At 43.0% G+C, this 14382-nt stretch overlaps 2 protein-coding genes across 3 annotated transcripts in view; both read left to right on the top strand.

The window, feature by feature from the left end:
- Positions 1-688: 688 nt before the first annotated feature.
- tnfrsf17 (TNF receptor superfamily member 17) lies at positions 689-2286 on the top strand. The gene is made up of 3 exons (XM_076998595.1): positions 689-989; positions 1221-1364; positions 1580-2286. Exons 1-3 carry the CDS (start codon positions 827-829, stop codon positions 1780-1782), a joined length of 510 nt encoding a protein of 169 aa, XP_076854710.1. The 5' UTR covers positions 689-826; the 3' UTR covers positions 1783-2286.
- Positions 2287-2612: 326 nt separating this feature from the next.
- Positions 2613-14382, top strand: part of snx29 (sorting nexin 29) — a 71982-nt gene continuing 60212 nt past the window's right edge. The window contains exons 1-11 of one of the 2 annotated variants that reach the window (XR_013130075.1): positions 2613-3057; positions 4160-4224; positions 4431-4483; positions 4706-4830; positions 6158-6338; positions 6616-6686; positions 6922-7176; positions 7401-7758; positions 8865-9031; positions 9291-9387; positions 9504-9586. Coding sequence is in view for 1 of the 2 variants with exons in the window: in XM_077000332.1 (XP_076856447.1) it covers positions 3051-3057; positions 4160-4224; positions 4431-4483; positions 4706-4830; positions 6158-6338; positions 6616-6686; positions 6922-7176; positions 7401-7758; positions 8865-9031; positions 9291-9387; positions 9504-9586 (1462 nt within the window). In the remaining variant the exon portion in view is untranslated. The remainder of the gene's footprint in view (positions 3058-4159; positions 4225-4430; positions 4484-4705; positions 4831-6157; positions 6339-6615; positions 6687-6921; positions 7177-7400; positions 7759-8864; positions 9032-9290; positions 9388-9503; positions 9587-14382) is intronic. The other variant, XM_077000332.1, reaches the window with a different exon arrangement.

Below are 14382 nucleotides of genomic sequence, written 5' to 3'. Positions count from 1 at the left end.
ATGCTCTACAGAGTGGTTGGAGTTGGCTGGCTGAGAGAATCAAATCAAACTTATCTTTTACAACAGTTGTTGCAGACTTTGCACTGTGAGGAATATTGATTGGTTGTAACACAACCTTTTTTCCCACAGGGTTATAAAAAACAGAACTTGCACCAGGGCACGGTCAAGAAAGTGCTTCACTAGAATATGTTGGACATACTGTGGATTTTTTTTCTGTGTTTATCTGTGTTTTGATGCTGTATATTTATATGATTATTTTTTAAATACATCTATGTAAAATGATTACTTTTTTATACAAAAATGTTTGTATCCACTGCGCACACAGCTTTGTGTAGTGCCTCTGTCCTTTACATTTGACTTTGTCTTTATTCCTGCACTTTTTCAGTACATCTAAGCAAATACTTAAAATAGAACATTGAATATGAATGTCTTGACTGTCAGTGCACTTGGAATTAAGATCTCTTTTAATATCAGTACTACAAGTACAACATGCGTCTTTTTACACTATAACAAGACGGCTTTATTTACATGTATTTATCAGAAAAAATGAGTCAGAGAAAAGAGGAGTCAGAGTAAAGAAGTGATTTTGTAGATTTACATAATGTGAAGTAACTAGGAGTAAAATATTTCATCTTGAATTATAGTGAGAGTGATTAAGAAAAGGGACTGGTTTCTATTATGAATGGTCACATGACTAACCCATCTCTTGAAGTATGACTTTGTGCAACTATGAAGGGACTTCCCCAATCTCTGTAGTTATTTACATATTACCAATATAAATGCTGCCCTTCCTCTGACTGGGTAGACACAAAGCCCTTAATGAAAGATGATCCTCTGCTTAGGGTTTGTACTTTACGTAACTCCAGTGATTGAGAGTAAATGTGCTCAGGACTTTTACTATGATGGGCTTCTTGAGAGCTGCCAGCATTGCTCCCTTAGATGCAACTCTCCTCCCACCGTTTGTGCAACATATTGTAGGATTTCCTCATGTAAGTATTGTTAAAAATTCTTTCATATGCACTTGATACAAGTCTTAACAATCTAGTGAGTATGTCATTGGACTGGGTAAGAGTGATTTTTGGCAAAAAAGGAAGCGTAACGTGTTTGGTTGAAATAATGTTCCTAGGTTGGAATTAATTTTTGCAATAAAATAAAATACAGAACTAAAATCATAAAATGAACTACCTCAGAAGGTTTTCATTGCTTTGTGTTTTCCACAGCATCAGGCGATGAAGGTGCACAGAACCACAGTGTCCGCATTATCCTCATAGTTCTGTCGTTGACCTTTGTCACTTGCATTGTACTGACTCTAATTCTGCAGGTCATACGCCAAAAGGCCTGCAAAATTATGCTAATAGCCAAAGGTATAGTATTTTACTGTGTTGTAAATGTTGTCTTAAATATGGGCAATATAACAATATAACAACAATATAACAATTGTTAAAGACAATTTTAACACTTATAAATTGCACTTATAAAAATGTACAAATAATTATCCTCCTAAATACATTTGCATTAGCCAAATCCTATGAAACAACTGATTTGTGGAGATAAAAATCCATTTATTATCCCTTAATAGCATCTCAAGATAAAGAGACGTGTGCATGCGAAAGATCTTCTAAATCGACTGAGCAATCTGATGCTGCAGATGTGGGTGACAGTGGATCTCTGGACATAGAGGGGGCAATGTGTCTCTACAACTCCACCCTTCCACTCCCCTCTACAGAGGAAGGTGCCACTGTGTTGGTCACAACGAAGACGGTGCAAACATTCAATTTGTAGCACTTGTTACATGGAGGACATCACATTGTGCATCTGGAAACCTATATACACAGGACTTCGTAGACTAACGATATACTAGACTGACAATATTTGGATTTCCTTAAAACATGAAGAAGGACTACATCTTTTAATAATCAAAAAGTGTTAGCCAATCAATAAGCAACAAACTACCAAATACCTATTTGCTGTATGTTTTATTGAGCCGTTTTGGGCATAGACGTTTAATATTTGACTGAGCGCATGGACTGCTGTTCTGCAGTACCAGACCCTGCTGCTGGAGATCCGTCCTGCCCTGTTCTGTTACACCATACTCAGCGTTTGAAGATGGAATATCTGGGTCAAGTGTGATTTGTAATGGTTAGGAACTGAGCTACAAGAAAGCTGGTTAGGCACTCCGGAACTGAAGTGACTGTGATCCAAGTATATCTTGCTGAAAAAGATGATAAATAGTATTTTCTAGTATTATGTGTGAAACATTCGACTTACAATAAACGAGGAGATAGAGCTCCGTGCCGAAGTTCTTTTTTACTGTCTGAGATCATTCATTTTACAAAACAATAATTTTCCAGATACACGATAACGTTATTAAGGATATGCTCATAAAAAAATGGAACAGTATTTGCTAACCGCTAATATTGCAGGGGAACGCATATCAGCTAGACGTTTAAAATTCAAGTAATCTCTTCACCAGTCAACACAACATACTACATATGTATTTTTAAATATGAACCCTATTTAAAATAAGTTTAGATATAGATATGAATGAAATATAATTACTTGTCGACAAACAAATAAATAAATAAATAACCGAAACGGTCATATGACAAAAGTGCTGCATCAGGTGACTGACGAAGCGCGTTCCAGTTGGAGTTGTAGCCAGGTCGCTAGCTCTCTTCCCCATGCTGGCGCAAGATGTCCTCTGGAAAGACACGGAGGGACAGTCTTTAAGTTGACTATTGAGGATGACTTTGCTGCACACTGTCTCCGCACACGTAAAAAGAGAGAGAGAGGTGTGGGCTGTCTGAGCAGGCCTTCGTTGTCATCTCATCGCCGCGCTAGCCGACCGAGTCCCTCCACCTCCTGCGTCCTCTTGACTGGAGTCGCAGCGACCACAGTGTCTCCTCCATCATTCAAAATGTGAAGTTGTCCTGTAAAATAAACCCGTCTGGACACTGTCCGGGACAGCTGCTATAGCTCATTTAAAGAAGATCCCCTCTATTCATGCCGTATAGTAAAGGAGTCAACTTAATATTTTTTGGATTGACAGAATGAACGGTGAGTTGCAAATATGAGAGATTTTTTAGAGAAACGCCACTTTTGTGGTACTTTTTGTTAGAGTTGGCACCATTTCTAGTTCTGGGCAATTTTTGTCATAGTTAAAACAGCTATCTCGGCTATGCCACCACATCCGCAACACTGCACACTCAGTAGCGTACGAGTTAGCCGAGCTAGCTAGGGCAGCTGACTAATGCTCAAAGTTTTGCTTTAAACCTCTTAGATTTATGGTTCCATAGTTACACCTACGATTACCCAGTTTGGGACTCGATGTTTTATCTGCTATGAAACAGAATTATGCTTAAACCCTTTACATGTAAACCCTTTAAACCCACATGTAAATGATTGTGGACAGAGTTAAGTTCAGAGTGCATCTACTTTCACTTTTAGTCTTGAGTCTTTATTTCCACTTCACTAAATCCACGTTTGCATTGCGTTTGTTTTTTCTTGCTAGCTAGCTAACGTTTAATCAGAACATTAACTTTCATATGTAAATTATGGATTGCTGAATGAATGTACATTTGTAAACAGAGCGTACTTGAAGTACATGTACTTGTGTAGTCAGATTTGTGTTTAATATCTCAAAATGAAACACTGTTTTTGGCGATGTATAACGTGAACATGTCTAGATTTTGTTAAATTTAAGAACAACAAAAACCAGAGGTATCTAAATCACAGTGCTCAAGGTCTAGGTCCTAAAGATTTACAACTCTCTGGATCTAGGAATCAGGTGTTATGGCAAAGTGTCAAACCAGTTCCATTAATCATTTAATAAACCACAACGGATTACAAAATCCAGGACTGGATTTGGTTTTGAGGTCCAGATTTGAGTATCTGCCCAAAATGTTCAAATTACATGTTAAAATTTGTGGTTTGGTCAGAAATGTGAAAGTTGTGTGTATGACACATGTAATGTATTGTTTATACATTATTAAAAATAATACAACATTTGCTATCTTCAGTTGATTATCAGTATGGAAAGACCTTATTTCTTGACATGTACACAGAAGATGTGGTTCTGAAATTCACCATAGATCTCTGCACAATGGAGTTAACAGATTAGTAGTAAATGAGTACGAGATGTGAACCTTGTACCTTCCAGGCACACAGCAAAATGATGTGAAAAGACAGCACCTTTTAGAGAGACTGCTGGATGCAGTTAAACAGGTACAAAATGACTTGAATTGTTTCTAACATAATCCACTTAAAATATTTGAAATTATAAATTATTTTCAGTTATGTCCTGCCTGCATGTGGCGAGAATGTCAGTAAACACAATGGAAAAAAAATAGTTAAGCCTTAAACTATAATGGTTATTGGATCATCTTATTCAAATCCTGAAAGGTGATGTTTTTGTTTTAATAATTGTTCAGTGCCAAATCCGCTTTGGTGGAAGGAAGGAGATAGCTTCAGACTCTGATAGCAGGTCAGATGGAAATTCTCTTTTATGAGGACTTACTTTCAGTTGTGAAATATCTGTGTATTTGTTGAATGTAACATATTTAATATAAATATATAAATCTATAACTGAGATGTTAGTGTTTACTCACTAATCATGACCTTCACTTGGATTCTGCTGTGTACTCTTGTTATGACGCTTCTGTTCCTGTGACAGTTGGCTGACGTGTGTATGTGTGTGTTTCCACAGAGTTATATGCCTGTGTGCCCAGTTCGAGGCTGTGCTTCAGCACGGCCTGCGCAAGAGCCGGGGCCTCGCGCTCACAGCTGCCGCCATCAAGCACGCAGCAGGCTTCACTAGCAAGACAGAAGCAGGTAACATGGCTGCGCTCATCCCATTCAATAGCTAAGCATCGCGGGCCCTCCTCTCATGGTTAGTGAGGGCTTGCCTTGTGAAGAAGTGGCCCTTATAAGCACTGCCCTCCTCCCAAGAACCAAGCCCTCGAAGACACTTTGTTTTCACAGAAGTTCGTTAAATGCACTGCTGGCATTATTTGTGTCTTTCTTTCTATTCCTGGGAGACAAAGAGTCTCTTTAGTGACAAAGGGTACCTGCAGTACCTGCAGGGAGGAAACAGATGCTTCAGAAGGCCCAGTGAGGGATTGCAGGTGTGCAGAGGCCATCTGAAACCAGATGGTTATGCAACGAGAGCTGTGAAAACGGGCAGAAAGGAGAAACGGGCTGTCTCTGAGGTTCCCTCCCAGCACCTGCTGTGGTTTAGTTTTTAAAAAGCAACAGCAGGACTAAGAACGATACCACTTATCAATGCACAGTGGTTTACAGTGAGGTGAAAGTCAGGAGTATAGCGTTAGGAACATTTGACATGCTTGTTTGGTTGTAACTCAGTGTTGTTAGCGGGATGCTGAGTGTTGGTGTTAGTGTCATGTTTCTGGATATTTTGTTTTGCATGCGTTTTTGCAGTTGAGCTGGCGATGGTCGGCTTTACTTTTTCTTTGATTTTATTTGCTGTAAGTTCAACTGGTAACATGGCCTTTTTATTATGATCACCAAGAATAGATGTTAAGAACCATAACAGGGTTACAAGAGTGACGTGTTTTGGAGCTATACTGAGATAATTTTGGAAAGGTGTTGGGGTAATGATCAATCTGACCTTCTCTGTTCTTTTACTGCTGCCTGTTGTGAAGCTGTTCTCTTGCTTTGCTGTTAAAGAGACTTTATCAGAGTCTTGGGCTCCTGTGTTCACATGTGTGACGGTGGGGCCCCCACTTTTCATTCAGTTATCCCGCCACTGAAACCGAAAGCCACTACGTCTCGTAGGACCATTTTGCTAATTTTTTGTTTAAACATGAATAAATCACACCAGTCTTGTGGATTGTGTGAGTAATTGGAATGTTACCCCAAATGACCGCCTACTCTGAGATCTGAGATATTCATGCAACTTACAGAATGAGGAACAGAAAATTCCTGCCTGTTTGTCTCAGGTCCTCATAAACTACTGATGTTTCTGATCTCAGACACGAGTCATTTTTATAAAATTAGATGTTATGATTTGTGACTAATTCAGAAAAGTCTCAAAAACGGCTACATTAACAGATGCGCCAGTGAACGTGGTGTTATAGTGTATGACAGAACACTTTCTCTGCTGTGTGTGTGTGTGTGTGTGTGTGTGTGTGTGTTTTAGAGCTCACCTTCTGGTGCTACGTGAAGGAGCACCTGAACCGGCATGAGTTGCAGCGCTTTTACTCGCTGTGCAATATCTCCTCTGAGCTTGGCCGCGGGCGGGCGTGGCTACGCTGTGCCCTCAATGAGCACTCCCTGGAGCGCTCTCTGCACATGTTGCTGGCTGACCGGCCCCGCCTCAGGTATGCCCTGCCCCGCCTCAGGTACGCCCCGCCCTGCCTCAGCTACGACCTGCCCCAGCTCCGCTCTACCCCCCCCCCCCCCCCCCCCCCCCCCAGGTACTACCTGCTCCGCCCCGCCTCTCTCCAACCTAACCCAGGCCATGCCCCGCACCGCCCTAACCCAGCTGCCGTCCCAACCTAACCCCCCACAGTTCTGGGAGAATAACTTCATCCAAGCAAGTAACTGAGAAGACTGCACATTGCTTGCATGCAAGGTGAAGCAGTATGTGTGTTTCAGTGCCTTCTATGAAGAGTGGGCGTTTATCCTGGATGAGGAGAGAGCCAGCATGCTGCCCATCATGGCTGCAGGTCAGTGGTCTCGTTCACACTGAGCTTTGCACCTCTACTTTTCACTTTGGAAATCCACTCATATCTGAACCAAATTGCTAGAAGTCGTTGTTTTACTTTTCCAACCATTTATTATTTTTTATTCAGCTTGTGGAAAATAACATTTGAAAACTGTAAAACTATAAGGATCTTTTTATCAATTGGGTCTTTGATCAGTGCCCACGCGAATGTGTGCTTTTTTCTGAACCCCGAGCAGGACTCAACTCCATTTTGTTCGCCATCAACATCGACAACGCTGACCTGAACGGGCAGGTGCGCGCCGGTCCATCTGTGTCACATCTGCTGAAGGGCTCCACGCAGGGCATGAGCAGCCTGTGGAAGGAGTCGGCCCAGGGCGTCAGCACGCTGCTGCGTGAGATCGGCACGGCCACGGGAGGTGTGCCCGGCTTCACCCTGCGACCGGACTGCCCTTCCGACCCGCTTCCTGTGCTGACCCACGTCACTGTCGCAGGTAGGCCGGGGCGACACAGCACTCTGGAGCGACTGAGCTTCCTACACGTGCGCCGAGAGATCTTTTATTTTAGCTCCATGTGATGGGGGCTCCTATTTTTGTGCTGCTTGTTGTAAAATGACTGTGAGGGGACCTGAACGTTTTGCCTGAACATTTTTGGTGTCCGAACGACGGCTTGGTGGCTTAAGCGCGTAACGCCTCCCGGTTTCTGTTGCGCTCTCCAGATCCAGGTTTGAGGAAGGAGCGGCGACGCAAGAAGAAGATCACCAACATTATCTCATTCGACGACGACCTGGACGTGGGGGCGGAGTACGAGGAGGAGGGCGCTGACAGGGTGGGCGGGGCTGCCAGGAAAAGCGTGGCACCTCACGAGGGGTCGGAGGTCATGGAGCATGTGGGGTCGCCCCTCGCTCACAACGGTCTGGCCGAATCTGAGCACGGGATCGTGAGCTGGGCTGAAACGCCACCGCAGAACGGCCTCTTCCCTGACACGAAGAGCGTCGACAACGACGAAGAGGACGATGAGGATTTTTACGGAAAATGCCGGCAAGAGCCTCGGGAGGAGCCTGGGAGTGGAGAACAGTGAGTTCTCGTTTATCCATTATGTCGGAGGTTGGGGTGCAGGACACTGCAAGTGACGACACTATAGAAATGAAACTTGGATATAATTTAGAGTACGTGCACAGCTTGTATAGCAGTATAGATTTACTGCCTTCTGAAAATAACTCAACACAGCCATAAGTGTCCAAATTGCTGGCAACAAAAGTGAGTACACCTCACAGTGAGGTCCAAATTGTACCCGTAGAGTGAGTATTTTGTGTGACCATCGTTATTATCCAGCACTGCCATAACACTTTTGGGCATGGAGTTCACCTGCACAGGTTGCTACTGGAGTCTTCTTCCACTCCTCACGGAGCTGGTGGATGTTGGACACCTTGACCTCCTCCATCTTCCACTTGAGGATGCTCCATGTGTGGTCAGATGGGTGTAGGTCTGGAGACATGCTTGGCTAACCTGTCAGTTATCTTCGGCTTTCTCAGCAAGGCGGTTTGGGGTCGTCATCATGTTGGAAACCTGTCGTGTGGCCCAGTGGATCGTGCTTGGACTGCCTGTCTGTTTCTTGTGCATGAGGTTCAGAAGAGGCTTCCTTCTGAGTCGATGGCCATGTGGGCCGTGTTGCTGCAGTGTGTGGCGTGTGCTCTGGGCACTGACCGATCTGCAGCTTCTTCAGCCTCTGCAACACTCGCTGTTGGCAATCTTCTAGCCTAAGACATCTTTCTGGAGAGCAACAATTCTATTTCTCACATCCTCAGATACTTCTTTGCCATGAGGTGTCATGTTGAATTTCCAGTGGTCAGTATGAGAGATTTGTAAGTCTAACGAGTAACATGACACCAGGGAGAGACAACTGCACAATTGCACAAGTCCACTGTGAGATGTACTCACTTTTGTCACCAGCTATTTGGACACTAATGGCTGTGTGTTGATTTATTTTCAGAAGGCAGTAAATCTACACTGCTATACAAGCTGTGCACTCACTACTCTTGAGTTATATCCAAGTCCCCCATGAAAAGATATAAAATATTTGCAGAAATGTGAGAAGTGTGTGTGTGTATGTAGATGGATATATATATTTGTGTTTTCAGAGCAGACAAACGAGTTCCAGGGTTGTTTTTTCTCTCCTTCAGTGTTGTTGTCGGGAGCTTGTCCAGTGTGTCGACATGGAGTCCTAGACAGATCATTACCGAGACTGACAATGACAGCTCGGATGCGTTCATCCCCGTCACCACGTCTGAGTGCGTCTCCCAGGGCAGCGTGGCCTGTCTGCCCATCCTCACTCCCTCACCGCCGTCTGGTCAGTCCAATTCTGACTGTTTGGATCCATCACAGTGTCCTTGTGAGGCACGATCTGCATTTCCATTGTCTATGTAAATCCAGCACGAATATTATTGGGATTTGTGTGCCATTGTTTGTGAAGTTGTTGTGCACAACAGCATTGAGGTGTGTGGCTTTGGGCCTTTTTTAAGTCATGCTAACACCATTTGAGGTACTTGCAGCCAGTTCAAGTAACACTCGTATCAGCAGCACTGAGGTGTGTAGCGTGTGCCTTTCAGTTGCGAGCTCTGTAGAGATGCAGGGATTGCGCGGCCCAACCGAGGCCTCCAGGCCACCTGTGGATCCTGAGAACCTGCAAGATCAAGACCGGTTCGGGTAAGCGTTCTTCTGGGTCGTGCGTATCGTGGCACGTCTTGCGGAGCTGAGGTAAGCTCCAGGCAGCTAGACTCTCCCTGAGACGTGGTTTTTCTTTCTCTTTCTCTCCACCTCAGCATGGAGCCCAGCGCTCCAACCCAGGATGCGTCTGTGTCCAGTATGCTGGTCACTGCTGGCCTGCCCGACTCCATGACCGTGGGTGAGTTCCAGATACCTTCACTGTAGTGTTAGGATGGATTTGTGTGGTGCGATGTGCAGTAATAACTTTCTTAGGGCATGTTTACCCGGCCTTCCCTCAATACGTACCCCTTGCTTTGCTACAGACCTACAAGTGTGAGTGTTGCTGAAGGCATACACTTGTGTACACATGACCATACTGCCTCCCGTTGGCTGGCATCACACTGCAGAGGAGCACGTGGCCCTCCTCCTCAGCCAGAGATCAGGCTGTGCACTGTCAGGAACTAGTTTGCTGGGGACACCGCAGACAGCCCATAAAACTTATACGAGTAGCAAAGCATTATAGCTCATTTCCTTTTTAGAATCAGGCTGTCTCATTGAAGTTCATTACTTAATTGCCTTCATTACTTCCAAAAACTGCTCCTGGCATCTTTCAGCTAATTTACATTACTCATGAACACTAATACTAATGCAGTTGTGTTAGACTTTGTAGCCTTGAATCTGTTTTCTTTGATTAATTATAATACATCACCACTGCTTCCTGTAGACATGCCATGCTACACTACTTCGTGTTTGTGTCCAGTCTGGCGATAAAGCTGACTCTCGTCCCATATTTAAATAAATAGATGAACAGGCTGTCTGTTGGCTGAAAGCGTTTTAAACAGTAATTGATGTTAAATATTTTTATTTTTTATAATAAACTTTAACAATTATATTACCTTAGAAGTAAATAAACTGTTTTAAGGAACTAACGTATTACTTGCCTCCATGTTGTGTTGACATGTCTTGGGACTTTCTAAGTAACTTTCTAGCTTACTTTCTAAGTAATAGCTCTAAACATTTAGTCTCATAATAAAAGGATTTTATTTTTATGAACATTTAAATCCTATTTATAGTTAATTACTGTTATTATACCAGCGATAGTCTAATGGTCTAATAATTGGGAAAGGTTTATGTATTACTTTAATAAGCCAGGCTTCCGTTGGAGATAATGTAGGTCTTATAATTTTTATAGGACCTAGTGTATTAGTGGGCAAAGTGAGTTTAGAAACAAATAGCAAACCTTGAGCTGTTTGTTTCCTCATGGCTGCTAAATGCATTTTCCTACTAATGCTATTACTAATATTCTCTCTTGCATTTATTAAAAGGTTTTGTAAAAGCAAAGCAAAAGTAATGTTATTTGGAAAAGAGAATAATATTGAATTACCATATGACATCTTATTGAACGAAATAAGTATTCTGTTTTAAAAGTTGTAAAGACCCTCTTGGAGACCTCCCTGCCTTCAGCTTACTTTACACCACCTCAGGAAGCCTTCAGAGACCCTGAAGCACCTCACCGTGTGTTGGGTTTTAAAGCTCGGCCAGCATTTCAGCCATGTGTGTTCAGTCACACCTGTTACCTGATCTCAGTGCAGGCTACCGGAGTTCCACCACACACAGTCACGTCTTTAGGGACAGGAAACCACCTTGTCACAATGTCGGGAGGGTAAAGTTGTGTAAAATGTATGCAGCAACGCTGTAACATTAACATTGTCCATCAGTGCAACCAGCAGACCTAGCACAAACCCTGCAGAACAGCCCCACACCATGATCCCTACACCACCAGCCCTTACTGTCCGCAGGCCGGAAGCTGGCGCTCTCATGGACTCTGCCAAACCCGGCTCGGCCAATCAGAACGGCAGATGGTGAAGTGTGATTTGTCGCTATAGATAACACGGTCCTGCCATTCCGTGCTCCAGTGGCCTGCTCTAACCTACTCTAGCTGATGCTTAGCATCATGCGCTGCGATCTTTAGGCGTGCGTGTGTCTGCTTAGCCACGGTGATCCACTTGGTGAGGGCCCCAGACGTGCAGTCGTGGCGCCGACGCTGTCCCCACGAGCCGCTTGGATCTCTGCAGCGAGATGTAACGGGACGGACGACGCACTTGCGCCCCGTGCTTCAACGGCGCACCGTCCCGCTCTGCGTCCCGCCGTGTTCTCGCGCTTCCCGTCTGTGTTGCTGCTGATCTGTGTTACAGTTATAGCGCACTCAGCTGCCCGGGGCACAGCTAGAGGAACAGAACTTTAACTAACTGACGTGGCAAAGTTGGGCATCTCCTGACTGTGCCTCATCATTCTGCTGCCAGTACTGAGTTTGCATGGCTGTGTGCCTGACTTTACACACCTGCAGTGGATGTGGCACAAACAGCTGAAATAGCAGGGGTGTCCACATACCTTTGGCCTTGTTTCTCTGCATGTGCCGGTGGAGGCAGAAGGCAAGGCAGGTTTATTTATACAGCACTTTTCATACACACAGGCAATTAAAAGTGTTTTACACAAGAAAAGAAGAAGCTTATTACGACCCGAGGTCTATCACCTTGGGAAGGTCATTGCCCACAAAATGGAATACATAAAATTAAAAACAAGATTTTAAAGGAATGAAAGTAGAAATTAAAATGAATAAAATAATGAAATTAAATAGGAATTAAAATGATAATATTCAGATAAAAGATAAAATAATTAAAAGATAAGATTAAGATAAAAGAATTTGAAAAGATAATATAAAATCATAAAACTGGAAACACAGAAAATAAATAAGAATAAATAAAAGATAAATATCTTTAATATCTTGAATTTAAAAACATCGTTGGAGCTCTGCTAGTATCTTCCAACAGCTGGTTCCATTTAGAAACAGCATAATAGCTAAATACTGCCTCTCCTTGCTTAGTTCTTACCTTTGACACGACTAACTGATTAGTTCCCCGTGACCTAAGATTTCTGCCTGGCTCATGGCTCTGCAGCCTGTTGGATAGATACACTGGTCCTACACCATTAAGTAATTTATAGACCAGTTTGTATAGACACTTTGAAGTCTATCCTGTATTGTACTGTGTTGACTGTGGGCAATCATGGCCTGGTGGTAGGCAACTGGTCTTGTGACTGGAGGGGCGTGGGTTCGATTCCCAGACCTGAGGCCATGACTGAGGTGGCCTTGAGCAAGGCACCTAACCCCAACTGCTCCCTGGGCGCCGGGCTATGGCTGCCCACCGCTCTGGGCACGTGTGATCCACAGCCCCCTAGTAATAACTAGAGTGTGTGTGTGTGTGTGTGTGTGTGTGTGTGTGTGTGTGTGTGTGTGTGTGTGTGTGTGTGTGTGTGTGTGTGTGTTCTAACTGCACAGATGGGTAAAAAGCGGAGGACAAATTTCGATTGCGGTGAAAAATCACAATTGACAATTTACATTAAAACATTTTTTTTTACTGGTAGCCAGTGTAAGAACTTAAGAATGGGGGTGATGTGATCACCTCTTTTACTCCTAGTGAGAACTCTAGCAGCTGCATTTTGAATCAGCTGTAGCTGTTTGATTGTCTTTCTATTAGGAGACAATCAAACAGCTACAAACAGTCCCCTTTTAGAGACGAAAGCATGAATGAGTTTCTCAATATCTGCTTTTGTCAAGAAATCTGTGATATTATTGATATTCTTAAGATGATAAAAGGCTGACTTAGTTACTGATTTCATGTGACTGCTAAAACATCAGAATCTATTAATTCGCCTAGGTTAAGAACTAGCTCTTTAGAGTGTAGCGTTTTAGAGTCTAAGTAGGCAGCTAGTTTATGCCTTTCATTGCTATTACCAAATATAATAATCTCTGTTTTATCTTTACTCAACTGTAGAACGTTTTGATCCATCCATTTAGTGATGTGCTCAAGGCACTTACAGAGAGAGTTACAGGGACTGTAGTTGTCTGGTGAAAGGGCTAAGTAGATCTGAGTGTCGTCTGCATAGCTATGGTACGACAGCCCAGAGTCTAGTATGATCTGTCGCAGAAGTGGAGGCATGTATAAATTACATAAGAATGGCCCAAGAATCGAACCTTGTGGAACACCAAGTCTTGCACTCTTTCAGAAATCTTATTTTCAATTTCAACAAAATAATTCCTGCCTTGCAGGTAAGAACTGAACCATTTTAGGACTGTTCCTGAGAGACCAACCCACTTCTCTAGTCTATTTATAAGAATGTCATGGTCTACAGTATCAAAGGCTGCACTAAGGTCAAGCAGTACTAGAACAGACGGCTTACCTGAATTAGTGTTCAGATGAATGTCATTAATTACGTTAATTAGAGCAGTTTTAGTACTGTGAGCAGGTCAAAAACCTGACTGAAATTTGTCTAAACAGCCACTTGCAGATAGAAAATCAGAGTTGCTTGAAGACGATTTTCTCAATTATTTCCCCATTAAATGGTAGATTTGAGATGGGCCTGTAATTACTCACCACAGTTGCCCCCAAGTTTTTCTTATTTAACAGAGGCGTCACCACTTCAGTTTTCAGTGCATTAGTAAAAACACCCCATAAGAGTGAAGTGTTTACTATGTGAAGTGTGTTATCTGCTATTGAGTAAAACACATTCTTCCTAGGAAGGTAGTAGGTAGAGGGTCGAGGCTGCACGTAGATGATTTAAGGTCCCTCACTGTCTCAATTAAGAATTCATTGTTAACAGCACTAAATTGTGGCATTTCCATGATCATTTTATGTGGTGATGGACAAATCACAGCCTGATTTGTGAGCAGACACAGACTAATATCTTCTTGTTAAAGAAAGAAGTACGGTAAACTCATTACAATGTTGGGTTGATATTAGTTCAGGGACCATTTGTGTGTGCACATTAGTTAATTTGTCAACCAATGAGAAGAGTAATTTGCTATTGTTAATGTTATTGTTGAAAATGTTGGACTAAAAGGTTTGTCTTGCTTTACATATAATTATACTGTAAGCATGCAGCATATCTTTATATATTTCTTTGTGAATCTGAAGTTTTGTTTTATGCCAGGGGTGC

The sequence above is a fragment of the Brachyhypopomus gauderio genome, chromosome 3, assembly GCF_052324685.1.
Source record: "Brachyhypopomus gauderio isolate BG-103 chromosome 3, BGAUD_0.2, whole genome shotgun sequence".
NCBI lineage: Eukaryota > Metazoa > Chordata > Actinopteri > Gymnotiformes > Hypopomidae > Brachyhypopomus > Brachyhypopomus gauderio.
This window is presented reverse-complemented; position numbering and strand designations above follow the sequence as displayed.